This window comes from Prinia subflava, chromosome 9, assembly GCF_021018805.1.
Source record: "Prinia subflava isolate CZ2003 ecotype Zambia chromosome 9, Cam_Psub_1.2, whole genome shotgun sequence".
NCBI classification, from domain to species: domain Eukaryota; kingdom Metazoa; phylum Chordata; class Aves; order Passeriformes; family Cisticolidae; genus Prinia; species Prinia subflava.
Genome location: NC_086255.1, coordinates 28426144 through 28453007, shown reverse-complemented (window position 1 = coordinate 28453007; position 26864 = coordinate 28426144). Strand labels below are relative to the sequence as shown.

Below are 26864 nucleotides of genomic sequence, written 5' to 3'. Positions count from 1 at the left end.
CAGGAGAACAGCACTGACACTTGGGCAGCAAACCTACTGTAATACAGCATCCCAAGCCTTTCTTCTGGCAACCTTTGCCTCAAGCTCTTTGAGTAGCAGAGCCCAAAATCCAAAGAAAGTTTAACATTGGTGTAGTTAAACTTTGTCTGCTTTACGGTAAAGTTACAGAGGAGTTCCCAAGTTGTTTCAGTAAAGACACATTTTTTTGTGTTTGTACTTTTTTGGTAAGGAAGCTCCAATAATCAGTAAACAGGCAATGGTTTCCAGTTCTCTTCACAGTCACTGGGGAGATGATTCACATGAACTTGGAGAGAGTATCACATTGCAGTGGTAGGACACACTGGATATGTTTACATTGTAGTTGTCAGAGCACGCAGGTTTTCAGCTAATTTATTGATGGTAAGTTGTCCAAGCTCTTTGCAAAAGCAGTGAGTTTCCCAGACCTTGAGACAGAGGGTCCAGCACAGCCCAATGTTTATGCTGCAGAACAAAAGCATTGAGAACTCAGAGCAAGCATTAACAAGGGGAGGACAGGAATGAGCAGGAAACCACAGAATGAAAGCCGGGATTTATTTCTGAGTGGCAGAACAATGCCCCACACCTGCCCAGCACAGGCTGTTTCCACATGTGAGCCACTGCAGAGGCCCAAGGAACGTGTCTGCACAGCCCCTCCTCGCCTGTTCTTTGCAAACCATGGTAAGTGAAAGAGCTGAGCCTGAAAGCTGCAGCCCCTTGGTGAGCTTGCTTCTCACCTTGAGAGCTCAGATGGCAAAAGTGTGATGCCAACAGCAGGAGATAAGCTTTTCTTGGTTGATGCTTCTCTTTGGATGCAGAGACCCACTTGCAAACTATTTTTTCAGGAACTGCTAATGATTGAGCGCTGTTGTGGGCCTGGGTGTGGATGCAAAGCTTGTCTGTCATTGCTGAGTAACTCTACATGTGTCAGCACTAAATTCAGACTAAGGGTGTTTACAGTGGACAAATCTATATTTAGACAAGCCCTGGGTGTCAGCTTGACATAAGCTTAAAATAACCTTCTCTCATTGTGGAATCTTGCTTTCCCTTTTGTCTCTCCACTCACTAAGTTTGTTTTGGCAGTCAAAATTAAAGGATGTGTGTTTTTTGGGGCTCTTCACAGACATTTGGAGTGATTAATTTTGAACTGTTTTAGCATGTGCTGTATTGCCAACAGGTCAATGCATGAGAGTGACTAGAAAAATAGAGTTTAATTTGGGATCGTGGTCTCAGCCTGTGAGGACCCAACACTAGGCTAAAGGGGAGCATCAGAAATAATGCTACATGTGAAGTGGCAGGACTGCATTAGACAGAAAAAACTGACAGCATTTGCCTTGAAAGGAGATAGCAATGAGATGAGTTTAGGTTTCTGGCTGCTTCATACTGCTACTATTATCCTCTCCATTTAATTGATGGGAAATAAATGCCTTCCTTGATACTTTAATATGGTTAAATAAAAGAGGGAAAAGCTAACTCAGGTCTATTAAATGAACTTAGTACTCAAGCAAGATGAAAAGAGCGTGTCTGTACTCCGCAGAGTCTCACAGGAATGCATTGTGCTGCTTCCTGCCCTGGTAAATGTGTGCCATTAAACTTCAGTACCCTCTGTTGGCAAGAAATAGATGAATTTTCTGCAGGGAATAAGCAAACACTGCTTCTGAGGAGCCAGGATTAATGGCCTGGTGACCACCTCAACAGAAATACTTGCCTTTCATTTGTGGAGATTGCAAACGTGGGCCAAACAGATGACTTCAGCTCCAGAGCAAAAAGATGTCAAAGTCTTTTTTTTACAGTTTTTACAAAGACTAAAAGCTACCCATGGGGGGAGAACTGAGGGTTTCCGGAGCATCTGACTGTCACAGTAGTGAGTGGTCCTTGTCATGTGCTCAACAGGGAGAAGCTGGAGATAATTCTGTGTAAAACAAACGAGTTGTTATTTTCTCACAGGATGTTCTTGAATGCCTTTCCTCCACCTCACTGTGCCCCCTGCCACAGCTCTGATTACTGCAGCCTTCACTGGAATTTGGGACCTTCTGGGATTTGCCTTGTTCCTGATCACAGTGCTTTTCAGCAGTACTAAGAATCCAGTTCTCATTTTCTGTCCATCCACTGCTGAAAGTGAAAATATGTTTAACCATTTTTGGTCGTATTCTTCCATAAAGGTTATTGTAGCCCATTAGGAAATGAAGCCTAATACAAAATAGAATTCAGAAAAGAGATCTGATATTCTGGATTAAGAACAAAAAAAGCAGAGATAGCATAAACCAGGCTGCCTCCCTCTAGTTAAACAAGCACTTTATTGCCCTGAATACAATAACTCAGAAAGGGGTGTGACAGGGGAAAAGGAAAAGATAAGTCACTGAGTTATTCTGAAAAAGTGATTTATTTCAGGACTGTGATTTCTTTAATATGCTGGTATTTTTGCTGTCATCTGGTTCTCTAATGTAACCATACATACTCATATATACAAGATCTGCTGCTAGATGAGACAGCTCTGACACTTGCCTTTCTCTGTAAGGAATCTTCTCATCTCTGAAGAAGATGGAATCTTTTTCCTAAAACAGTGAGTGCTTTCTTGAGCTGTCCCAGTACAATAATGCACCATCTTAATGGAGACTAGCGTTACTGTGAGGGGCATGTAACAGGATCAGGAAAGGGAAGTTGGGTTGAACAACAGAAAATTTATATCTCAGTGAAAATAGCATTTGTGGTTTGTACTGGCACTGATCTTTGTGAATTTATGGCAAACCTGAAGGTCATGAGGTACCTGTGCCATAATAAAAATATACTGCTAGATATTTCCTGAAAGAAAATAGAACTGATAAATCCCTTTGCTTGGAGATACAGGGCTAATTTTATTTCCATTTTGCACTCTTAGCAGATGTTGTGTTTGATTCATGTTGTCAGCACTTACTTGCCATTGTGTGGTGCACGTTTGTATTTTAGTTAAATGTATGTGATTTTAAAAATAGCCTTAAAATATTGTGATTTTCCCTAATGTTCTAAATATGGAAAACTTCATTATTTGCCAAACTCAAATAGTTCCTTTATCAGTTTAGGGAATGCAAATATATGCAACAGATTCAGAAGATTATGTTACATAAAAATTTTCACAATTCCCTAGTTTGTTGCAACAAACTTTTACTAAGAAACTGTACCTCAGACATCTTCAAAAAACCACTCCTTGCAGCTGCATTGGTTGATTGTGTTGCGTGGCAAGAGCACTGAAGTGATAAGCAAGTTAGAATTTGATTAGATAGCTTTTCCCTCGTTTGGTAATACCTTCATGAGGACATGCAGGTGATGTCCTCATTACTTACACAGGGAGTGCAAGAACCTAAAAAACCCTTCATCCATTCAGTCATATAAAAGTAAGGAGATGAAAAAGAAGAAAACATAGACTACATTTTTTTAAAGCTAGATGACTGCAGCTTTTCTTTTGTTATAAACTTTGCAGAAGGTTTGCACATGATGATTATTTTGCACATATGGAGACTTGAAGACTAACATGGAAAACAGATTTACGAAGCAGCATTTGAATCACAGGATGGTTTGAATTGGAAGGGACCTTGTAGATCATCTAATTCCAGCTCCCCTGCAGGGACACCTTCCACTACACCAGGTTGCTCAGGCCTCAAACACTTCCAGGGATGGGACATCCACAACTTCCCAGGGCAACCTGTGCCAGGGCCTCACCACCCTCACAGTAAGGACTTTTTCCTAATATCTATTATACACCTCCACTCTTTCAGTTTCAAGTCATTCCCCCTTGTCTTGTCACCATATGCTCCTGTACAGAGTTCCTCTCCATCTCTCCTGTGTGCAGCTGGCCAGTTTGTCAGACATGGTTAGACTGGGGACACAGTTCATCTGAACAGACTTCAGGCCTTGCCCGTGTTATGGGACCTCTGCAGAAGATGGTGGTGTGGAAACCTTGGATTTAATGTTATCAGTGACAGCCAGACTGTGGGAGGGACAATTCTGCCACTGTATCTGCATCTTCCCAGACAAAGTAGGCAGTATTCCCTGTCGGCACAGCTGTGATGGCACCAGGGGGCTTTGTGGCACTGTATTGGCACCTCCTAGGAAATCTGTGTTCTTTGCAGCTGAAACAGTCTTGTTCCCTTTCACACAGATCTGAGAGAAGCTGTAGTGAGCTCCTTAATGTGGTCAAATAGCACTTGACAAGCCTCATGCTTCTCACCTCTCCCATGAAGGGTTAATTTATAACTTTGGGAGCGTTGCCTTCTGCGGCTGCTGAAGACAAATGAGTGTCCTTTAGACTCTGTGAGTGCATCAATATTTAATATGTCTGCTTAAATTAAACTCCCGTAAAACTACTGATTGTTCTCCTCACCTTGTTCCCCCTTCAATCATTAATGGACACTTTCCACAAGCAAGTTAACCGAACACCTAAGGTGGACTTTGCACATATTGGCCTTACCCTTTCATTCCAGACTCTCTCCTCCTACGCTGGTTGTGTAAGGACTGCAGAAATACAGAAGGATGCTCCCCAGCCTGGACCACAGTGTAAAGGACAGTAGTTGATCAAATAATTAGAATTTGGCTATGTTTTGAGATTTTCTTCCATTGCAGGATCTGGGCCTTCTTTAAAATCAAACAAGCAAACAAATAAAAACAACAAAAAAACCCTAACCAAAACCCCCAGACCTTCTCCCTCTCTACCCAGGGTGATAATCCTTTTGATCAGATTCAGGGTGTTCAGCACCAGCTGCATTCCTTGCTGGGAAGGACCCCTTCCAAGCTGGCTGTTTGGATCCCCTCTAATTTTCCTCTCTGTCCTTCAGGAGCTGCTGCTAGTGCACTGTCTGTGAAGTAGAGAACATTCCTCGCTCATCTGTTCGCTGAGAGTGACCCAGAACAGCACATCCTGCAGCCATGGTGTACCAAAAATCAGGTGAATTTTTAACTAGGTGCTGCTCTCATCCCTGGTCATGCCTTACAAGTACCTTTATCCTTTGGATTTTTAGATCTCATAGGCTGAAGGAAAAAGGGGCTTATAGGAATTATTCAATGTATTTTGCTTAATTTTCTATTCTGAAGTGAGAATTTAAGAATTATGGTGATGTGAGGGATTTAAGTGTAGTTATGAACAGTGCAGCTATGGCACTGTTAAAAATCACCAGGCCTTGGAAGGCCATGTAGGAAGGTTTCTTTAGGGAAGAAATGAGAAGATTAACCAGTGATCTGAAATCTAAGCCAAATGGCAGTTGCCAAAATACTGTAGGCCAAGTGAGCAAAAACCTAGAGTTGAACAGGGCTGCATGGCCTGTTATGAAACCAGGGACAAAGGAGACATGGAGGGGACTCTTTCCTCTAACCTTGTTTTTCTGCAGCTTGTTTTCCCTGTTCTGTTTCTTGCCAGCAAGGTTGGCCTCTCAGGATTATGGTGTGCACTTGACTGGCATGTTCATATTAAGAACGGGTTTAATTAAAACAGGGGACTTGTCATCAGGAGGACACCAGAGAAGTTAGAGTAAAGCAATTAGGGTCAGTATGTATTCATTTAAAGTGCATGTTTATTCTCAAGCGGGGTTTCCTGTCCAGGTCCAAAGTGCCTGTGATCTGAACTGGGTTTGGTTTACATCTGGCTGGGCTTGCTTCCTCTACATGAGGATCCTGTGTGTGTCAATGTACTCCTGCACTGATGTGCCTGAACTCTTCTGCACATTCCTGTACAGATAAACCACTGTGAATTTGTGAATGCACTGATTTTTTCAGATGTTCATAACCAATTTTGCTAGAGTGAAGTATTTAATTTTAGCCCACAAGATAGTTTTTTTTAAGCTTCTGTATCAAGCACTGTAATGGAAACTGGAGCCTTATATGCAGTTCTTTGCAAAACATTTTGTATGGAAGTGTAGGAAACAGCACATCTTGTACAGTTAATTCAGAATTGTTGTTTCCCAGCCATCTCTTGTGTGGCTATGGAAAGATTTCAGCTATCCTTTCGATTTCAGCCTGTGTCCTGAAGCCCAAGAAGCAATCAAAGTAAACAGTGGCTGTTTACTGTCTGGGCAGCTGTCTTCAGTCATTTGTTTCAGCAGTCCCAGTGCACGTGTTCCCAAAATGCTGTGCTTCCCAAAAAATCTGTGCAAGCAGCAAGCTAGCCTAGCCTTTCCCAATATCTATAGCAGTTACCTGGGGATGGAATCTAAGCCTACTCACCTCTTCTATTTCTCTAATGCATATGCAGAACAGTTCATTCCTTTTGCTTCACAGTAACCTCTTACAGTTCTTGAAGAATGCTATTATGTTTCCCCTCTGCCTTCTCTCTAGGTTAAATGCCATTTATTTCAGTTCTCCTCCCTGGAACAGTTTTCTAGAGCTCTCGGAGTTCCTGTTCTCCTTTCTCTCCCCGCCCCCTTCAGCTGGCTGCCCTTTTCGACATGAGACACACAACACAGCCCTATGCCAGCTGAGATGTCTTAGAAGCGAGGCTGCAGTTTATGTCATTCTTCTGTCAGTCCTTCCAGTAGCAAGTATTAATTTCAATATTTACTTGAACACTGTGAGATGTGGGTCAAGACACTTTCAAAGACATTGGACGTTCACAAACCTTTGTAAGGTTTGCACGAAGGAGTACTTACTCCTTTGCACGAAGGAGTAAGTCTGGACTGCAGGTCTGAAAAGGGGAGTGATGCCATACCTGTAGGAGCTGCAGAGGCTGTGGACATCTGAGGTTGCATCGGAATTTCAGGTCTAGGAATGTTTCAGCTCTCAGAATTTCACCCAGCTCTGGGAATGTTTGTATTTCCACCTGCAGTGTGTGGTTACAGGAGCTCTAATTGGGCAGAGGTAGCAGCAGGGTTGTCACGCTGAACACACCCGGGGCAGAGGCTGATGCCTGCTGAGTGTTCAGTCAGCTTCTGCAACAGCCTTTGCAGTCTGGGGGTGAACTTGACAACTCCCGTGCCGTATGTCTGACAGCGCTGGACGTGCCATGCCCGCGGGTCCGGCCAGGGCTGGCATGAGGCGGCCTCTAAAGGCAGTGGGTGCGCTGATACACGAGTGAGTTGTCTCTCAGCCCCTGAGCTGGCAGGCTGGGGTTGCAGTGCTGCATGTGTGCTGCCTGCATGGCTGTCTGCAGCGCGAGTTTGCGGCCTTTTGGCATCGCTGGTGGCGGGAGCCAGCGCCCATCCCGGTCCAGGGCCCATCCCTGTCCTGCGGCCATCCCGTTCCAGGGCCCATCCCGATCCAGCGCCCATCCCGGTCCTGCGGCCGTGCCGCCGCCCTGGGACCCGCGCGGGGTCCGAGGCGCGGAGTGCCCGGGGGAGCCGGCCCGGGCAGCGAGGAGCGGGGATGGCGGTGGGGGCACCGTGCCCCGGGGCCAGGCCCCCGCTGACAGTGGCGGGGCTGCGCTGGGGACTGGCAGCGGCACCCGGCGGGACCCCGCGCTGAGCGCCGCTGCTCGGGGCACGGCGGCGGCTCCGCGCGGCTCCAGCAAGAGGGCTGGGGGCTGGGGACCAGCCTCGGCCGGGGACGCGTGTCGGCCTGTCCCCGGCGAGGGCCGGGCAGGGGCAGGCGGCGGGGCGGGGGTCTGCCCGCGGAGCAGGAGCAGGAGCGGGGCAGGGCGGCGGCGGAGGAGGTGAGTCCGAGCCCAGCGGCCGCCCCGCCTGCCCGGAGGGGCGGGGGGTCGGGGCGGTCCCCCCGCGCCGGGGCTGCGGGCGGAGGCGGCGGCGGCCCCCGGCAGCTCCTCCCCCGCCCGAGTTACAACCGGTTCGTGCCGGCCGCGGCCCGCCCGCCGCGCCGCGATGCGGGGCTGCCCCGGCTCCCCGGGGGCGGCTCCGCGCCCCCGCCCCACGGGCCGCCCGCCCGCAGGTAACGGGGCCGGGCCCCCGGGGGCAGCGGGGCCGCGGGGCGCGGGCAGGGGGCGGGGGGCGGCCGGACGGAGCCCCCGCGGGTTCGGCCCTGCCCGGCCCCGCTCTGCGGCGGGAGCTGCCCGGGGGCTGGGGCAGCAGGGCCGGCCCAGGGGCATGGGGGGCTCTGCGCGGTCTCCGGGGAAAGGCTTCGGGAAAAGGAGCTGGAGCGGATCGTGCCGCCCACCCGGGGCGAGCGCATCCCAAGCGGTGCCCACCGCCGGCCGCCCCTCAGTGCTGGCTGTGGTGCCCCCGCTGTGCCCCGCGGGCACCGGGAGGTGTGCGACACCTGCACGGGCACGGGGCAGCGGGCGCCCGTCGGCCTCGGTGCGTGCCCGCTGCGGGAGCCCGGCAGCCTCCGTGTGTGCCCATCGCGGGGCAGTGCCCATCGCGGGGACAGTGCCCATCGCGGGGACAGTGCCCATCGGGGGACAGTGCCCATCGCGGGACAGTGCCCATCGCGGGGACAGTGCCCATTGCAGGGACAGTGCCCATCGGGGGACAATGCCCCTCGCGGGGACAGTGCCCATCGCGGGGCAGTGCCCATTGCAGGGGCAATGCCCTCGGCGGCTGCCCCGGAGCGGGGCACTGGGGCTCGACCGTGTGTGGCACCGGGACGGCGAGGGCGACCTTCAGTCACCTCCTGGGCGCGTCACGGCGCGGATGAGCGCTTCCCGTCGGAACTGGCCTGGAGGTGAAGGCGTCAATGTGTAACGCGGGGCTGTGGGCTGGCCCCGGGGCGTGGGGAGAGGCGAGGCGAGCCGGGGGTTATAAGAGGCCACCCATCCCCACGGAGACCCTGGCCGAGGGGCACGGAGCGGCCGGGCCAGCAGATGCCGAGGGGAGCCCTCGCAGGTTGCGATGCGTGAGGCGGCGCGCACCGTGCTCTCGTTCTGCAGAGGAGATCTCGGGTAAATCTTGCTGGCTGCTGGTTTCTAGCAGCACCGGCTCACATCTGCCTGCCTGGATGCATGCTAGGGTCCGACAGGCACTCAGGTGGTGCTTTCGGGGGGTTCCATCCGTTCTGGAGCAGTGAGGCTCTGGGAACAGGTAGGACTGGTTCTGCTGAGCTGACAGATTTGTGCAAAGCTGAGTGGTTTATGTGCTGCCCCACTGATGCTTCTTAATGTAAACTAATTTTACACAATAGAAAAACATTATGCTGTTGTTGGTAGGTTTTGTTCTAGTGTTTTGTTTTGTTTTAAGTTTCACACTTCTGTCATCCATGAGAAATAGGAGGAAACATTGATTTTGACAACCCGTGCTTAACTGACAGAAGGGCAAGTAGAGAAATGTGAGAAATAGGCAGACCTGAATATTGAGAAGTAAGAAGGAAATAAATATATATTCAGTGTCACAGTAAGGTAGTGTAGTTAGAAGATCAGTTAAAGTCTGATGTCATGGAAGTACAGATGCATTTTTCAGTGAATTTAATGCAATGCTTATGCTGCTGCATCAGTACGTGTGCAGGTGTTTGGATATGACGAGCATGTTAAAAGCAACTATAATGCACCAGTTTCGTGCTCTATATGTTACAAGCTAAGGGTAGCAGAAATTCCAGATGATAATTGCAAGAACTTGCCTGAAAAATAAAAAAAAAAAAAAGAAATTTACAAGAAACCTGATTCAGCTTAAAATGAGGGATGTTACTTCTCTGGCTGGTACCGTCTTGGTTTGTAGCAGCGCCTTGCCAAGCTCGACTAGCCCAGTGTTAATCACAGTTTCTGCTGACATCAGCTTTCTTTGCAGCCATGTGCTGCTCGCAGAAAGCAACACTTACCCGGGCTCCCTGCACAAAGAACAGCCTGGAAACAATCACATTGCTACTGTCTTTCTCAAGAGTCCCTTTGCCACAGATTAATACAAGTTGCTGTGCTGAGGGCTAGTGTTCCAGTGGTGGTAATGTTCTTTTTTTGTCCTCATCTGTCATCTTTAAGCCAAATTCTAAGATTTATAGGAAGGGAGTTCAGTGTTGTGATAATGGTGCTCAGAGCAAAGCAAATCGTTGCAGCCAGACACTTCTCTCTTTCCCCATTGAAATTGTTGTTCAGTTTGTTCTCTAGGGTTTCTTTTTGTTGTGGTTGGTAAAGGCTTTCATCAAGCAGCTCTCTTCCTCTGATTCTTATTCGCAGTGAGTACAACTCACTGAAAAGCTTTTTCTCACCAAATTTCAAGTTACTGCTCAATTCTTTGTGCTTCGTGTCTCTTTTTCAGTATTTTTAATTTAATTTGGTTTTCTGGAGTCTGAAACAATATCCCTAAGGTTAGGGAACAGAAAGGTTTGTGATGCTGTTCCCACCTGAATCCTGCATTTAAATGGTTGTTTATCTGTTACCAGGATTACACAAGTCATCCCAGTTGGTTCTGAGAAAAAATCCCCAAGCTACTGACTCCCCTCACTCCCTTCTGTGTGGGCTGCTGCTTCTCCATTTTTGGTGTCCACATTTATCTTTGCAGTTTGTGTCCTCCTTCTACAGAGGCAGAAAACAGTAAAAGGCCCTTTGGGTCCCTTCCCAAGTGGATGCACAGGTTTGGTGTCCGTGCAAGTGAAGGTTTAATTCTCACTGTCAGTTCTCTTCCCTGCTACCAAGCTGTTACAGTACAACTTGCCACTTTTGGAGAAGCATTAAATAATGTGCCAGTAGAAAGTGGATTGATATCCACGGTGCCAGCAGTGGCTTGGTTGTCCAGGACATCTTTCACTATCACAGCAGAGGGCTCTGGGGAACAGGCTCCTCGTGCAGGTCTGGCAGCTCCCTGTGGCCTTGAGCCTTCGGGGGAGTTGGAATACACCTCAGTTTGGGTATCAGACACACAGCAGAGAGAGGTGAAGGAATAACCTGCAAAAACAGGAAAGGGAGGAGAAGGGATAGAAAGCCAGCTCCTTAAAAACAGACCCTGGGGTTTTATAGATCTGTTATTCCTCTGAGGATGATTTCTGGGGGGAGTTGATGGTGCTTTTTACTTTTTGCTTGACACCCGTGGACTGTAAATGGCTTGGAACATTCACAGATGGCTTTGATGCCTAAAGTTTTGTTATTTAGCTAAAGGATGCAAAAGAGATCTGTGATGCAAAATGAGAGTTGTCAGGATGTAAAAGGTCAGCACTTCTACTGCTGTAAATTGGATGCAATTGGTAAATTCAATTATACTGCAATACTACAGCATTGCAACAGGTGACAAACTAATCCAGAGGTTTTTAGCCTTTCTATTAAAGAGACTACGTGACCTGAGACTACAGAAACTTTTTCCTCTCCTGCCCAGTCCTTGCTTCCTTCCCATCAAATGTTTAGAATAGCAGAACTGAACTCTAAAGTTGTCTTTGTGCCAAATTTTAGGGCATCAATATCATGGAAATCAATATAACAGCTAAAGTGTGTTTGTTTTCTAAAGTTTATTTTTAAACAAATATGAGTTGGGGCTATTCACTGTCTACCTCCATTACTGTAGAGTTTTTCTGAAAACTTCCTTGCTTTGTCTCATTGTCTGCTTTTAAAGCTGTTACTTATTTCCACTATTGTTTTTTTCCTCTAGGCAGGGAGAAAACAAGCCAAGTGATAATAATTCATGTAGAGATGCATAGGTGAGCTCTTGGGGACTGCACTCAAATAACTCAAATATTTCATGTAGAAATGTGGGGATCCCTTTTTGTGTGAAGGGTACTGTTATAGGAAAGTGCCTGTGACTTCTGTCCATCCCAGCTGCCACCCTTGCCTCTCACAGGACCAAGGGACACTCACCAGGCATTGGAGTGAGTCAGAGCTTACATTTATAAACTGAAACAAGTAACTCTGTAACATCTGTAACTGGGAGTGTTGTATCTTCAAGGACAGTCAGTATATTAAAATTGTAAATCAGCCCCAAAGGACCCAGGATGTCAAGATGTGTTTTACATTAGTAGGGATGTTTTTGTTTTTCGAGGGCTCAAGGCTGCTGTCAGATGTTAATTAATTGCAGGGGATCACTACTTCTCCCCTGAGATAACTTCTTTGCTTCTGAAGTTCCTCTGAGAAGATTTTAAAAGGAATAAATTTCATGTGAAGCCACTGTTTTTTTTCAGAGTTATGTTAACTGTTGCAGTGATACGTTGGCTGAAAACTTGCTTTGTTCTTTTTCTGCAGGTAGTTGTCACATGAAGGTACATTTATAGGAAGCTGACAGATATTTGTCATCATCTGTGAGTATCTACCCTCAAAGGAACATTTAAGTGCATCTGTAAACTAGAACTGCCCTTTTTCATGTCTCTATACAATTCCTCAATGCTTTACACTTTAGTGCTTGTGTGAGGTTTTCCATGGAAATTCTTAAAAATTGCCCAAGGAAAGGGTGTGAGGAGCTCATGTTATTGTCTGCTTGTTTCCCCCATTGCTTTCATACAGCAGTAATTTTTTTCCATTTCCTCTGGGTTCCTAAGTCAAAAGGCAGTGCAATGCATTTATTTTTCTGCTTTGCCTCTTGGGAGTCTCCCAGAGCAGAGCTGTTACTGCAGCAGTCTTAACGCTTAAGCTGCAGTGTGGAGATGCTCCTTGAGAATATTTCATGAAGAAAACAGGGTAAGATCTTATCTCTTTCTATCTTCCAGGGTAAAGGAAATAAAACTGTTGAGAATGATATATCCAGTTAGTGGCAGAGCCAGGAGCAGAGCGTGTGTTTTGTGGTCATCACTTGGGCAGATTGCTCCCTGTAGAGAGGGGGGACAGGCTGGTTGTGTGCACAGGGAGAGACTCCAAAGCAGTGTAACCTGAAAAACCTCTAAATTTGCTAGATTTTGGAAGTATTGATGCCTACATTCACACGCTAGTCTTGAGAAGATGAGAGGGTGGTGGGTTATTTAAAGCTGCACAGGTGATGGGTTGTGCCATGCAAAGGAGCAAGGTGGGATTTCTGGAGTCAGGAAGTGCTTGCCAGTTTGGGGAAGGCTGATGTGTGCCAACTGCACAGAGGGCAGACACTCCAACAGGTTATAGCAGATTTTTGTGTGCCTGTTTGCTGCTGTCATGTCTTGGCATATAAGCCACACCTGTACAGTCTTTGAGCTCACTTCACTAATATATTTGAAATGATTCTTGGACGCAGCTCTCTGCACATTGCATTGTTAACAGGGCAGAGTACATAACTGTTACTACTGCCAAAATGTCAGTCTCCCTCTTGGTCTGCCCCTCCCACAGTGCACTATCTGGGGGCAAACACCTGAATAAATGGCAGCATACTGTGCTGAGATGGGAACTGAGTAGAGATTTTTTGCTCCTGTTTTGATGTTCATGTTTTTAAGAGCAGGTGACCGTGGGGCTCTCTTGTTGAACTGTGGCAGATATTATTGCCTGGAGTTTTCACAAAGCCTGTTCAGCACTCAGCAAATTGAATGCTTTTCTGTCATACGCTGCTGGTGTATGCACGACTTAGTGTGCTTTGGGTGCTGTCTCTCTGTTAGACAGCTCCGAGGGATTTGGGGATGAGGAGCCTTTGCAGAGCCAGCCCCGGCTGCTCCCAAATCACACCTGGGACATGGTTTAGCTCTTGGTGCCCTCTGGGAATGGCAGCAGGAGGGATCTCAGGGATTCCAACGCTGGAATTGTGCTGCAGACAGCAGGGATGCTCCTGGAAATGCCTCTTTGGTGGGAAAGAGGCCAAGGACAGCCGGGGTGTCCCAGCCCTGGTGTGACACAGCCCTGGGCATCCCTGTGCCAGGGGAGGGGCAGGTTGGAAAAGGTTATGAGGCGGAGTTCCCATTCCTGGAGGGATTTAAACCCTGTGGATATGGTGCTTGGGGATGTGGGACAGTGGTGGCCTTGGCAGATGAAGCATTGGAAATCTTTTCCAAGTTTTCAAACTCAGGAAAAAGCAGGAATAAGGGCAGCAGACAGGTCAGGAGCTGCTGATTCCCACCGCATTCAAAATCCAGCAGGAGCTGAATCCCCAAGTGTGAAAATGGCACCTGAGGGGGAAAAAATATTTGGAATTTTTTTTTTCTGTGTTTGCAAGTATGGCAGCTCCAGTTTCCTGTGCGTGTGTGCTGTGCTGCAGCTGCTCATGCAGGACGGCTGAGGCCAGCCTCTGCCTGAACCTGCACTCCTCTGCACTGCTCCCGTGCCCAGGCACCCTCCTGACGCTCTGCTCTCGTTGTTCTGTCACACAGGTGCTGCCCTGCTCCCAGCTGCCAGGATGGCGTTTGGGAAGCCCCCGGACGGCGGCTGGGGCTGGGTGATCGTGGCCGTGTCCTTCTTCACGCAGTTCCTGTGCTACGGCTCGCCGCTGGCGGTGGGAGTGCTGTACCTGGAGTGGCTGGATGCCTTTGGAGAAGGGAAAGGCAAGACTGCCTGGGTGGGATCGCTGGCAAATGGAATCGGATTGCTTGCCAGTAAGTGCAGAAGCAGAATCTGTCTTAAATTGAAACGTTTCCAATTGATGCTTTCCTCTCTGCATGCTCCTGGAATTGTATCAAAGATAGCTGCAAATGAGGGTGCTGCATTTTTGTTTTAGGTCAAGATGGGTAAGAAGATTACATTTATAGTTTCACTATGCATAACCCAGAGCAATATAATGATAAAAGAGTCATAAAAATATTCCCTTTAGAAAATTCAAAATGATTGTATTTGAATAACCTAGAAAAGCCACACTCTGGGAAGCTGAACAGTAATTTTGTTGATGCATTTTTTTTAAAAATGAGACTTTAATATTTACATTATTGTCTTAAAATCAGGGCAAACTGTTAGTCTGAAGTGGTTCAAGTACTTTATGGAAAAAAATCCAATAAACCAGTTGCTAACTTTTCATGTCCAGCAGTAAACCTACCAGTGAGAAAATGCTCCTTTGCATTTTCTACTTGAGAAAAAAACTCCCTTTGAAGACTGGAAAGTTATGGGTAATAATAGCGTTAAATAAAGCAACTATTCTTTAGTAAGACATTGTCACCTGGAGAGTAACAGCAGAGTTTTAGGGAAATAAAACCTCACCTTGAAATGTTCTAGGTTGTTGTTGTTGTTTTAATACCAGGCACGGGTATTTACTGAGTCATATCACTAGCTTCTGTTTTTCAAAGATTCACCATGGGAACTATTATCTATTTGCTGGATCTGGAAAAAATTGCTTGTCAGCAGGGCAGCTGCTACAGGCAAAAGCAATAATGTGGTTTAATGGACAAAATGCAGCTCAGGATCCTAGGAAACTCTCCACAAAAGAAAGTTGATGTTCCCACAGCAATACAGACCTGAATAAGGAACACTGCTTTGTATGGCCCTGGAGCTGATCAAATACTGGTGCCACACCTGTGTCAGGGGTTTTTACCACCAGGCAGAAGAGAAATGGGCAAAGGCCGGTGGGTCACTAACTACAGGAAGGCTGTATTCAGTCTCAGGGTGTAAGTGGGTGAAGGACTGTAGATTGCTCTTCCATCATGGTTTTTTGGTTTTCTCTGTTATGGGTTTTAAGTCCTGCTGTTAGTTCATCAAGATCTAAATCAACATGAGTGAAAGAGTGAAGTGGGAGAAAAATAAGGATAAACAAGGTGACTACTGAAGGAAAAACCAGGCAGAAGGAAATTTCAAGAGTACACCCGCTTGTAGGAGACCAGAAGTCTCTGGCTCTGTTAAGAGTCTCCTTTCCCTTTTATCAACACCATGCTAGTTTCCAGATTTTAGTGCTCTCTGTTCTGCTACTGTGAGCAATGCTCAGCAGTGTGCTTTGTAGCTGTGCTGGTTTTGACTGCATAGAGTTAATTTTCTTCTCAGTGGCAGTGTTTTGGGTCTGTGCTGAACCCAGGGTTGATGATGTGGAGATGTTTCTCTTACTGGTGAGCAGGGCTAACAGAGCCGAGGTCTTTCCTGCTGTTCCTGCTCCTGGTGAGGAGCCTGGGGGTGCATAGGAAGTCAGGAGGAGACACACGCAGGACAGGTGACCCCAGCTGCCCAAAGGGATGTTCCATGCCATGTGGCATCACGCTCAGGATATAAACTGTGGGGAGAAGGAGGAAGGGGGGACTCTTCTGGGAGATGGCTTTTGTCTTCCCGAGTCACCATCCCGTGATGGGGCCCTGCTCTCCTGAGATGGCTGAACTCCTCCCCTGCCGTGGGAAGCAGGGAATGAATTCCTTGGCTGGCTTTGCCTGCATGCCCAGTGTGCCTTGCTTTCCCTATTGCACTGCCTTTATGTCAGTCCAGGGGGTCCAGCTTTTGCCCTTCTGCGTGTCCCCGTTCCTGGTGGGGCAGTGGGACAGTGGCTGCATGGGCTTGGTGGTGGCTGGGGTTAAACAGCAGCAGAAAGTCCTGTGATGGATGTTACAACTCAAAGGTGCTCTTGTGACTGGTTTTAGAATGGAATGATTAAATGAAGGTTTGACAGGTTAGGAGGAATGCTGCCTGTCCGTGTGGTTTTATTCTTTCAGTTTGGCATTCAGAAGCTTAATAATTGTTCCCACCTTTTATGCCTTCAAAAGAAAGTACAGGGAGGGTCTTTTAATTACATTGATGGTATTAGAATTGACTGAAAACAAATTCTATGTTCCCATCTTTATCTGAAATGAAAGATCCCACTGTTTGTCAAGCTGGGATCTGACCCTAATGGTAAATCTACTAAATTTCCTCCTTAGAAGTATGCAAGCTTACGATACAAGTTGTTTAGTTTTAGTTTTCAATGATGAATAACGTTATCTTTGAGTGGTATATTTTGAAGTGACCCTTGATTAGTGTGATGGATGTCTAGAGAATGTAATCAAATTACTTCTAAATTTTCTTTAAAGCCCGGAACTTGATACAGTCATTTTGCCAAGACTCCCACACTTTTAATTAATGCTCTTTTGGAGAGCCATTAAGACTCTTCTGTGAGCTTTCTTCAACTTAACATTCCCTTTCTGAAGCTGGAGATGCCAGAGTGGAAAAGGAATGACAATGATGGTAGATTAGCCACAGACAGGAAATAAATCAGTGTCCATTTTCTTAGGAAGACTTTTTTCATTGATGGCACTGGCAATCACATTCACCAGCTTCTTTAACAGAGAAAATTAGGGCCGGTGGCTCTGCTGTATTAGTGCTGTAATTTCACCAGACCCAAGGGGATATGTAGGGCATCTGGCACAGAAAAAGGTCCTCTGTCTTCTCCCCCTTCCCTCTGTTCATGTAGTCTGAAACATTTTTTTGTGCAGCTGATGCTGGTGAGCACTTTCATGTTTGCTGCATTGATATCCTTTTAAAATGTTTACTCCTGACTTACGTGGGAGCTAAACTTAGCCTGGAGACATGGAACCCCAGCACAGCACCTTGTTTATCTGGCTTCATTTCCAGGGCACCTGGTGTTCGATTTCTGTCCTTTTGCTCACAGCACAGACGGTGCTGCTGAGCCAGTGCCCAGCCTGAGCTGGGCTCTTCAGCTGGAAAGGGGATGGGCAGGGATCACGTTGAGCTCTTCCTCACAGCTTGGGTTAGGACTCTCTGTGGTGAACCCTTACAGAGCAGCAGAAGAAATGCCTAGAACAGTGGAAGACAAGCACCAGTGTCATTGTAGAAGGCAGAGGTGAGAGCTCCTCTGCAGAATTGGGTGTTACAGCATTGCTCAGGCTGTGGCAGATGTGGCACATGGCTCCAGGGCTCGTTCAACAGGAAGAAATCAAAAAAGTTTAGTAGGTTTCCCTTACTAAAACAGGCCAGAGGAGATTATTTATATATATTCTCGAACATCATGTGTTTCTTCTGCACCAAGTGTTCTTAATTTTGCATCCATTTGGAGCCTGAAATTAAATTTGATCCATGTTACACTTGTTAAAAGCAAAACAAAGACCTTGGCGCCTGTAATTGGCACCACAGCTGTTTATAGTAAGGGTTGACTTCACAGTCCTTGGCATAGGAGGAGACACCAGCAATGTCTCCATTCCTACTTCCCTTCATTAATGGAGGGAGAACAAAGGGAGGATTCTCTCTTGAAAGGCATGCCTTGATAATCTGATGGGATGTTTCTGCTGATCTGAGTAATTCATTTTTTGTGTTAAAAATTCATAATTTTGTGTTTTCAGGCAACAATATTACTACTCCATACCTGCCTTTGCAGCATCTACGTATTTTTGGACAAAAGCCTCACACAGACATAGCCCCCACTGTAAAGTATGGAAGCTGTAAATAGCTTGTGTGCAGGGGAGAGGGTGTCCCCAGGATTCCTCTGAAAAGAAGCCCAGTTCATATAACAACCTTTTTTAGAAGGGGGCTGTCTTTCCAGTCACTTGGGAGTGGGTTGCTGCCCAGTGTGAAAAGCTTTTTTTCTGATCTATATTCATATCCAAAGTACAGGCATTTGGAGAATATTACATTTATTGTAACCAGGTTTTAGAAATGTGTTTAACATGCAAAAAATGTCCTTGTATTCTGTCCAGTGGATTTTACGTGGAATCCATGACCATTTTCCCTACTCTACAGTTTCAACAGGCTCGGACAGATGCCCAGGTAGGGTGGGTCAGATTAATGCAGGTGATAAGAATAAGAACTCAGTTGTCCAGTATAGTTTGCTTAGCAAAATGTTATGTATATGAGGTGGAGGAGGGAGGACCTTTGAGATTAGTGAGGGGAGGGAGTGTTGTTTTTGCAGGTTTTTTTCACTTTATGTGAAAATAATGAGGAAGAACGTTCTAGTTCTTACTGTCCGTAAAACAAAACAACTTTGTACTTGTCAGGAGGTCTGCACATTTCTACAGGTTTAAATTCCTGAGTGCAGCAGGGGGCTTGCCCTCATGTCTCAGGAAGGACTCACTGACACATCCAGGTCTCACTGAGGGTAAAGTATTTAATTCAAAATAATCTTAATAAAAATACCAGTGTACAAGTGATCCCTCCTAAGTGTCTTCCTCTTTGGTCTCTCTGTATGAAGATCTACCATGAAAACCAATCTTCTTTCTGCTGCTGCTTCCCATTTTGTCTGGGGTCTTGTTGAGTGCTCCCCTGATAATTGTGTTGCTGACTGTGAGCTGTGACAGGTTGTGTGCAGAAGAGCAGTGTCTGTTCCTGTGCTGAGTCTTTCTTCCTAGAGTTAGCTGTCACTCCACTGTCTTTTTTTGATTGAGTTTGGTCTAGTTTTAAGATACATCGTTTGGAAAGGAAAAAGCCCTAGGGATTTTATTTGTAAAAGAGGTAAATATTTATCAATGTCATCAAATATTGTACTAGTTCCAGTGCTAACCCCTGGAGCTGCTGGCAAACTGAACAAAATGCTGGCTTAAAAGTTATTTTTCATGCTTACTATTGAGGATTGCCTCTGGGATTTTTTTATGTTGTTCATATTATGGTAAGGGTCAGCTAATGAAAACCCTTATGCTGCCTGAAGATCTCTTTCCTGTGTGGCTGTATTCAGACTCCTGCATTCTTCAGCATGCCTGCTTTGAGCAAAATCCACAGGGCAGGTCTCAGTCCCACTCTGAAAGTTGGATTTTTACTGAATTTACTGCCTTGAACCCATTGTGCTTCAAATATTCTTAAAGTGTAGCAAGTTTGTGTGCAGTGCGAATATCATGGCAATAGCTGAAGGTGCTGTGCCTGGTGGAAAAAATGCCAGTGCAACGGGAAGCAGAGAAAGGGAAGCAGTGCAGGGAGGAAGGGAAGGACAAAGGTGCTGCCTGTCAGGGGGATTTTCTTTTGTGACTCATTCTCTAGCAGTGTGATGAGTGTGAAAGTCGTGCCTAGTGTGAAGGGGAAGATGTTTTTCTGCTCAACTCAGACTTATAATAACTATTTTAATGCTTACCCTGGCGCTCCTTCTGACAAACAGGGCTGTTGCTGAGTTGCCAGATGTCTTGCTGTGTGAGATGGCAGATTAATACTGAGCTTACTGGAGCAGGTTCTTCAGTTTTGTGCAGGTTGTTTTCCAAGTTAGAGCGAAAAGATCTCTTTGTACTCTTTGTTCTCCTTTGGAATTAGGTTTTGTAAGCCAGAGAAGCTGGAAGAACATCTCCTTGGGCCTTGTCAGGGATGCTTTTGATCATGTTCCAGTGGAGATGTCCTTGCCTGGTTGTGAAGCCACATCTATCAGCTTGGTGTCTCTCTTGTTCTGGCTTGGGGTCAGAGGGTCCAGTTTCACCTCGGATGCTCTGGCAGGGATCAGTGATGTCTGTACCAGCACCACCACCCCAGACTGGACAGAGACCTGACCAGAAAGTAGCTGTGTCAAAATACAGAGAGTACATGGAAGGGAAATGCTGTTTGTTTTAGCAAGGTAGTAGGTCAGAAATAAAGAATAGAAAGAGTGCAAATTCCTCTGCTTAATTGAATTATGTTAACACTACCTTCTGTTCTTTTAGTGTAGAAGAATTCTTTATATAATACAGAGTCAATCCTTTGTTCATTTTTAGTCCCGTGGTTTTAGGAAACATACCAATCTTAATTTGCCAGTTTTAGCAATTAATTCTAAGAATCAGCAACAATCTAATGCTCTCAGCTTTTGTTCTCAGCGTGTTACTCTGCCCAGGTTATGCTGGCCAGCTTTCATTCCCACAGCGTGCTGACTCTTGAGAAGCAGCATGTGCTTAGATCTTCCTTTTTCATAGCTTCCAAAATCCAATTAAACCTTCCTTTCCTGGAATATATTCTTGATTCCTCTGTAACTCTGACTCTTTGCCTGGATAAGCCCCAGCTCAGACTCACCCCCCTTCATGTTCCCTGGGCAGATAGGTCTAATGTAGGGCAAAAGTTCTGGCCTGCCCTGCCTTTGAGGATCATTTCACCTGCTCCTGCCTGCCAGGACTGCTTGTCCCGTGGCCGGCAACCACAGGAAAGCCTTGCCTGCATTCCCAGCTGCTCACTCCTGTCTGCAAACCTAGGCAGGCACCATCCCCAGGCTCCAAGTGTTTACCTCCAGCCACCTTTCTGGGCTCACCTCCCCTCTGCTGGGAGTCTCAGTTACTGAGTCAGGGAGTGCTAACCTTGACAAATGGCAGGCTCCAAAATCACTGCAGATTGACTCGACCATGGCGTGTGTGTGTATCACTTCAAATGAGATGCAAATGTTGCGAGGTGGTTTTGTTTGTTTATATTAAATAATGGCACTCCTCGGTGTATCAAACTTCTGATCTCTGAGTTTAGAAATGGGGCTAATATCTAAGTTCATGTAGGAAAGTTTGGAGCTGCAGGGTTTCAGATAAGTTGTCTTTGCAACCAAGTCCCTTGCTGGTTGATTGTTTATGCAGGGCACCAAGCTTGCATGCTACTTAAGACTAAAAGGTGTATTCCAGGTCACACAACTGAAAATAAGGGCTTGTTCTGCCATTTCTGTGAGGAGGGAACTGGCTGAGGAGAGGCAGGGTATGAATTCTGCCTCACTTTGTCCTTGTTTTGAAGAACTAAGGGAACTAAAAACTGAGAAATACTGGAGAGTAACCCCTCATGAACTTGAATGTTGGTCTGGCTGCTCCCAGTAAGTGACTTTTATTTTCTGTAGTTTTACAGAAGCAGAGATGGGTAGCAAAGGGTTCTTTGGTAGTACACCTGACTAGTGGGTATTTAATTCCCTCCAAAATCAGGGAGGAGAGGTGTTTGTCCTTGTCTGGCATACCAGCAGATGTTCCCTCTGTGTAAGCACCAGGTGGCATTCTTACTGCAACTGTGGTCCCAGGTTACTGATTTTCCATTTCAGTTTTATAGATCACACATCGAGATGAATACAGATCCTGCTCTTTCAAACGCAGTTTTTGTGCTCTGTCAAAAAATACCTGCTTGCTTAAGGCATGGCTGATGGTCTGCCTGGGTTTTGTGGCTCAAGATGAAGATTCTTTTCAGAACCATTGTACACCTTGGTTGTTTGGTGACAGTGTTGCAGTCCAGTATGTTTTCTATCTTCCTATGGACATTCCTTCCTCAGAATGTTTCACTTGTTCTTACCCTCACAGCCCCAGGACCCTTTCATGGCCTTGATGTTCAGTTTCTCCTTGAGAAAAATTTTGCATTTTTGAATGTTTTTATAACTGACTGCTTTAGAGAACCCTGTGAAAATGAGCACTCTGAATTGTTATCTAATATAACTATACATTTCAATAGTTATCATAAGAAACATTTCCACAGGTTGATATTTTTTAGAAGTTCTTGCTGGTGCTGATGTTTACTAGGAATTTTTTGTGTTTTTTTCCCCTCTAGGTCCTGTCTGCAGTGCATGTGTATCATCTTTTGGAGCAAGACCAGTAGCTATCTTCAGTGGCTTTATGGTGGCTGGGGGCCTCATGATGAGCAGTTTTGCCCCTAACATATACTTCCTATATGTTTCATATGGGATAGTTGTTGGTAAGAAACACCTTTCCCTCATTTTGAGACTTGGTCTTGATTATTTGGGGTGTTGGTTTATGAATACAAAATGGGAAACTGTCCCACAGAGGCAGTGGTAGTCTGGGACTTGATTTCTCAAGGAATACTTTACTTTTTGGCTGGGAGGGATGTTGCACATACAGGCTGTTACCATGTAGTAAAAGATAAAGACAATGTAAATGTTCATGAGGGTTTGGAAACACTTTGTCCTCTGTTGACACCATTGTTAGAGATGGAGAAGCTTAGGTTTTACCTGAGGGCTGGAACTGAGCAGCTCTTCTGCTGGCATGAAATGCCAGTCTTAAAGGAATAATATCTCTCCTGCAATTTTGTCACGTACTCATTCTGATTTGATAAATTAGAGATCATTAAGGAGCAATGTTGTTCTCCACATAACTGGATTGAGCAAAAAACTCTGTGCTAGAGGCATGAGAATGCTGCTCCCCTGGCAGGAGGTGACCTGCCCCTTATCAAATTAACTGTGTCAGGCATTTGGGCACCTCGCTGGCCAGCAGGGAGCTGTGCTGGCCGGGCACGGTGCCATGGGGAGGCAGCTCTGCCCAGCTCTGCCCAGCTCTGGGCTCAGCCCTGGGCTCAGAGCCTGCAGCCCTTCCCTCCACAGGGCACAGGAGCTCCTCCAACCCAGCCCGGTGCCACAGGGAGGCAGCTCTGGGGCCAGCCCTGGGCTCAGAGCCTGCAGCCCTTCCCTCCACAGGGCACAGGAGCTCCTCAAACCCAGCTCAGCAGCCAGGGCAGGGGAGGAGGGACAGTGCAGGCAGCCTGTGCTGGGCCCGAGTTAAAGGGTACCCCAGTACCCAGTGCACGAGGCCATCCCCTGGGAGATAACAAAGGGGAATTCGTTTCCTTTGGATGCAGCATGCTTTATATCTGCCTGTTTCTGTCCAGGTCTTGGATGTGGCCTTTTGTATACTGCAACAGTCACCATCACGTGCCAGTATTTTGACAAACACAGAGGCCTTGCACTTGGTCTGATTTCAACAGGTAGGGCTTTTGATTGTTGTTCTCTCCAGCTTTTCAACTGATACAGGCACTGTTACCCTGGCAATAAAAACCAGAAGATTATGTTTTTCTCAGTTACTTCTCAGTAGCTTAAGAAAGTTACTACTTTCTTAAATCAAAGTATCAATAAGGATGAAGAGAAAAACTCATGCTTCAGATAAAATAGTAACTACCTTTCTAGGTTTTTGCGATGGGTTATCAATACAGATAAGGAAAGGATATTCACTGAAGTGAGAGCAGACTCATGTGGCTTGGGCTTCGTGCCATCGACAGTGAGGTGAAACATTCCAGAGTCCTCTTTTTTCTCTTTATTCTTACCCAGGATCAGAGGTGAGAAAGAGCTCGGAGATGCAGGGTATAAATGCTGCATCCCCCCTAGCTGACATTAGCTGCACCTTTACAATTTTTAGTGGCCTGAGGAGGAGCAGTTACAGATGGCTCTTGTCCCATGCCTTGTTTTCTGTGCCATGGAGTGCCTGCTCTGACCTCTTTTCTGGAGTAGCTGTCAGAGGAGACACAGCATCAGTACAATCAGTGTTGTGAGATACTGATACCACATCCACACAGGCTGAGAGGAGCTTCTGCACAAATGTCTCTTGGCATCATTTTCAGTGGCTTTGGTTTGGATTCCAGGGAGGTTGCCTTAAAGCCTGACCTTATTGTGCCCTGGTTAATTTTAGTACCTGGAAGGCAAAACAAGCATGGATTTTGTAATTGATTTTTCCCGTGTTTAGCACCAAAGTATATAAATGGCTTGAATATAACCTAGAGACAGTCTTCAGCAAATAATTTTAAAGTTTGTCATTAAATTGACTTGAAAACTAATGTTCTGTGTTTGTGAGGCTTGTGAGAGAACATCCACTAGTTAAAATGGATATATGCTCATTTGAGCCAAGAGCCTTTTCTTTAAATGAGTGGGATTGCACTAAATGCTTGTGCTCATAAGAATTTCTCACTCTTCAGTGTTTTCTTCTGAATGGCCAAATTTCCCAAATGCATGTTTAATGCTGTAGAGCTTCAGAAATGCCTTTGGAATAAAATCCCACCAGGCAAACCCTGCTCCTCAAACCCCAGGCAGTCAAGGGCGGCTTCTGGGAGGGGTCTTGGTGAACTCCTGCTCTCTGCCTGCCTGCGAGGAGGAAGGTGGCAGCAAAGAGAAGAAAGGCAAAATGTTGGAGCGGGAAATTCTAACTGTGCTAACTCACAGTGGTACCTGAAGGGATACATGGGCAGGGCAGAAGGGTGGCTTAATAGTTCTGTGATGTTTTTAATCAGATATAGGAGTGATCCTACTTGATTATAGAGTATCTGCTAGAGTTATTTGTCACAAATTGTTCAGATATTTTGAGGGGTTTTTTTAATTTTATTTTGTGGCTACTCAATAAAGAAACTGTACCTTCAGGAGGGATGATGACTTACCAGTTCATTAGACTTGGGAGAGAGGAGCACAAATGAATTACCATTCCTGTGGCAGTATATTCATAGCTGCTGAATTGTGGAATTTTGTTAGAGTTGAAGAATGGTCTTGGTTCTTCAGTTTAAACCAAACTTATTTTTCTTTTATAGGCTCAAGTGTTGGACTTTTTATATATGCAGCACTGCAAAGAGAGCTAATTGAGCTGTATGGACTGGATGGGTGTCTGCTGATAGTTGGTGCCCTGTCTCTGAATATATTAGCATGTGGCAGCCTAATGAGACCCTTGGAATCATCCAGTTCTCCTCCACCAGAGAAAATGTGTGTAGACAAAGTCCCAGATCAATATTTTGTTTACCATGAAAAGGAGAAGACTGTTGAAGAAAACATTAGCATCCTTGAAAAGGGCTATATTGATGAAAAATGTGTGAACAGTGTGCCTGATTGCAAACAGGATAGCATTTTGAATAAGAATGTATTGAGCTCAATAAACATAAATGAGAAGGACACTTACAAAAAGAAAGTTGTAGAACAGACAAACTTCTGCAAGCAACTCGCCAAGAGGAAGTGGCAGCTCTATCTGACCTACTGGAAGGAGACCATGGTTCTTTTCAAGAACAAAGTATTTGCGGCTCTCTTTGTTGCCATCTTGCTCTTTGATATTGGTGGATTTCCTCCTTCTCTGCTCATGGAAGATGTAGCAAGAAGTGCAAACATTAGTGAAGATGACTATTATATGCCCCTTATTTCCATTATTGGCATTATGACGACTGTTGGCAAACTTATTTTAGGAATACTGGCAGATTTCAAGTGGGTTAACACTTTATATCTCTATGTAACTACTTTATTAATGACAGGAGTGGCCTTGTTTGCAATTCCATTTGCCAAAAGTTACCTTACCTTAGCGATGCTTTCCGGGATTTTGGGTTTTCTGACTGGGAACTGGTCAATTTTTCCGTATGTAACAACAAAGACTGTGGGGATTGAGAAGCTGACTCATGCCTATGGGATATTGATGTTCTTCGCTGGACTTGGGAATAGCCTCGGACCACCAATTGTAGGTAAGGGCAAGGTGGACAGTAGGAGCTGACCATGCACAGCCAGACAGAACGGTTTTGCATGTCTAACAATAAAGGAATGATGAAATCAAAATCTGCAGCAAGAAACAAAGGCTGTTGGGCTGATTGCGTTTGTGATTTGCCTGTGAGGAAAAACGCATTTCATGGCTAAGAGGTCAACCAGTATTTCAGGTTTGGCCTATTTAATTCTATTTTACTTTGTCATTTGGGGTTTTTTTGATTCATGTGTTGTTTCTGTGCGTTATCAATGCTGTGCCACTGATGCAGTTCTCTCTTGTCCCCACCCTCAGGCTGGTTTTACGACTGGACGCAGGAGTACGACACTGCTTTCTATTTCAGTGGCTTTTGTGTCCTGCTGGGCGGATTTCTGCTCCTCTTGGCAGCGCTGCCCTGCTGGGATGCCTGCACCAATCAGAGCTCCAAGATGCCTCCAAACACTTACTCCTACAAAGTTGCATCTAACGCTTAGGTGACAACTGGAAAACAACTTTGCGCCTTTTTATATTATTTAGCAAAGTATTTTAGTAATTTTCCACTTATTTATGAAGCCCACAAATCCTCTTTCCACTAGAAAAATTCCATTGTTGCTTGTTGATCTCTTCCTTTTTTCTTCTTTTATTTCTTTTTTTTAATGTTATTTTTAAAAACAGTCTTATTTTGTGTACTATGCACCGTGTTTTCAGCCTTTGTCTACTGTAATTTCCTCTCACCCTGTAAAGGGGATTTTCTGCTGTATTATCAGCTGTACTTTTTTTTAAGGGGGGTTGGTGTGGAGGGATGAACACTTTGAAGCAAAAATGAAGGCCTGTTCTTTATAGAAGGCTGGCATTTCTACCACCTTCTGTAGGTCTCCAAGTTGCACAATTAGGCTTTACAAAGCAAGAATTTGCCTTATTAAAATGTAATACTTGGCAAGGTGCTTTTAACATCATGCTTAGATTAACTTGTCTTTTTAAAGTTTCTCCCGTTTATGATTAAGTGCCAATTGTGGGAGGGAGAAGAGGGGAAACAAAATCAACCTTGTGTTACATAACTGAAGTGAACATTGTGATGAAAGTAAGGATTCTTCTTACCACTGCGACTAAGAACCATGTTTATAAATGTTGCACACTTTGTGAAGCCTGTTTATAAAACTGTTGAACCAAAACCTTTTAAACCAAGGAATAAATGTGATTGTTGAAACCGTAAAAGGAAA

The 26864-nt window shown here is 45.7% G+C and overlaps 1 protein-coding gene across 5 annotated transcripts; it reads left to right on the top strand.

Moving 5' to 3' along the window:
• The first annotated feature begins 553 nt into the window (after positions 1-553).
• On the top strand, positions 554-26864 carry SLC16A9 (solute carrier family 16 member 9). 5 transcript variants are annotated; one of them, XM_063406073.1, is made up of 8 exons: positions 554-696; positions 4824-4933; positions 12017-12072; positions 14032-14253; positions 21992-22135; positions 23063-23158; positions 24743-25651; positions 25960-26864. In XM_063406073.1, exons 4-8 carry the CDS (start codon positions 14058-14060, stop codon positions 26136-26138), a joined length of 1524 nt encoding a protein of 507 aa, XP_063262143.1. In that variant the 5' UTR covers positions 554-696; positions 4824-4933; positions 12017-12072; positions 14032-14057; the 3' UTR covers positions 26139-26864. The 5 variants fall into 5 exon arrangements, with proteins under 5 accessions (XP_063262143.1, XP_063262138.1, XP_063262140.1 ...); XM_063406070.1 differs by lacking the exons at positions 554-696; positions 4824-4933 and adding exons at positions 7742-7857; positions 11430-11478; XM_063406068.1 differs by lacking the exons at positions 554-696; positions 4824-4933 and adding an exon at positions 7719-7857.

What these genes read in the sequence shown, in the direction of transcription:
- SLC16A9 (XM_063406073.1), top strand. Translation starts at nt 14,058, where the DNA reads ATGGCGTTTGGGAAGCCCCCGGACGGCGGCTGGGGCTGGGTGATCGTG. An exon ending in TGGAATCGGATTGCTTGCCA is followed by an intron (nt 14,254 to 21,991) that starts GTAAGTGCAGAA and finishes TTTCCCCTCTAG; the next exon opens with GTCCTGTCTGCAGTGCATGT. An exon ending in ACTTGGTCTGATTTCAACAG is followed by an intron (nt 23,159 to 24,742) that starts GTAGGGCTTTTG and finishes TTTCTTTTATAG; the next exon opens with GCTCAAGTGTTGGACTTTTT.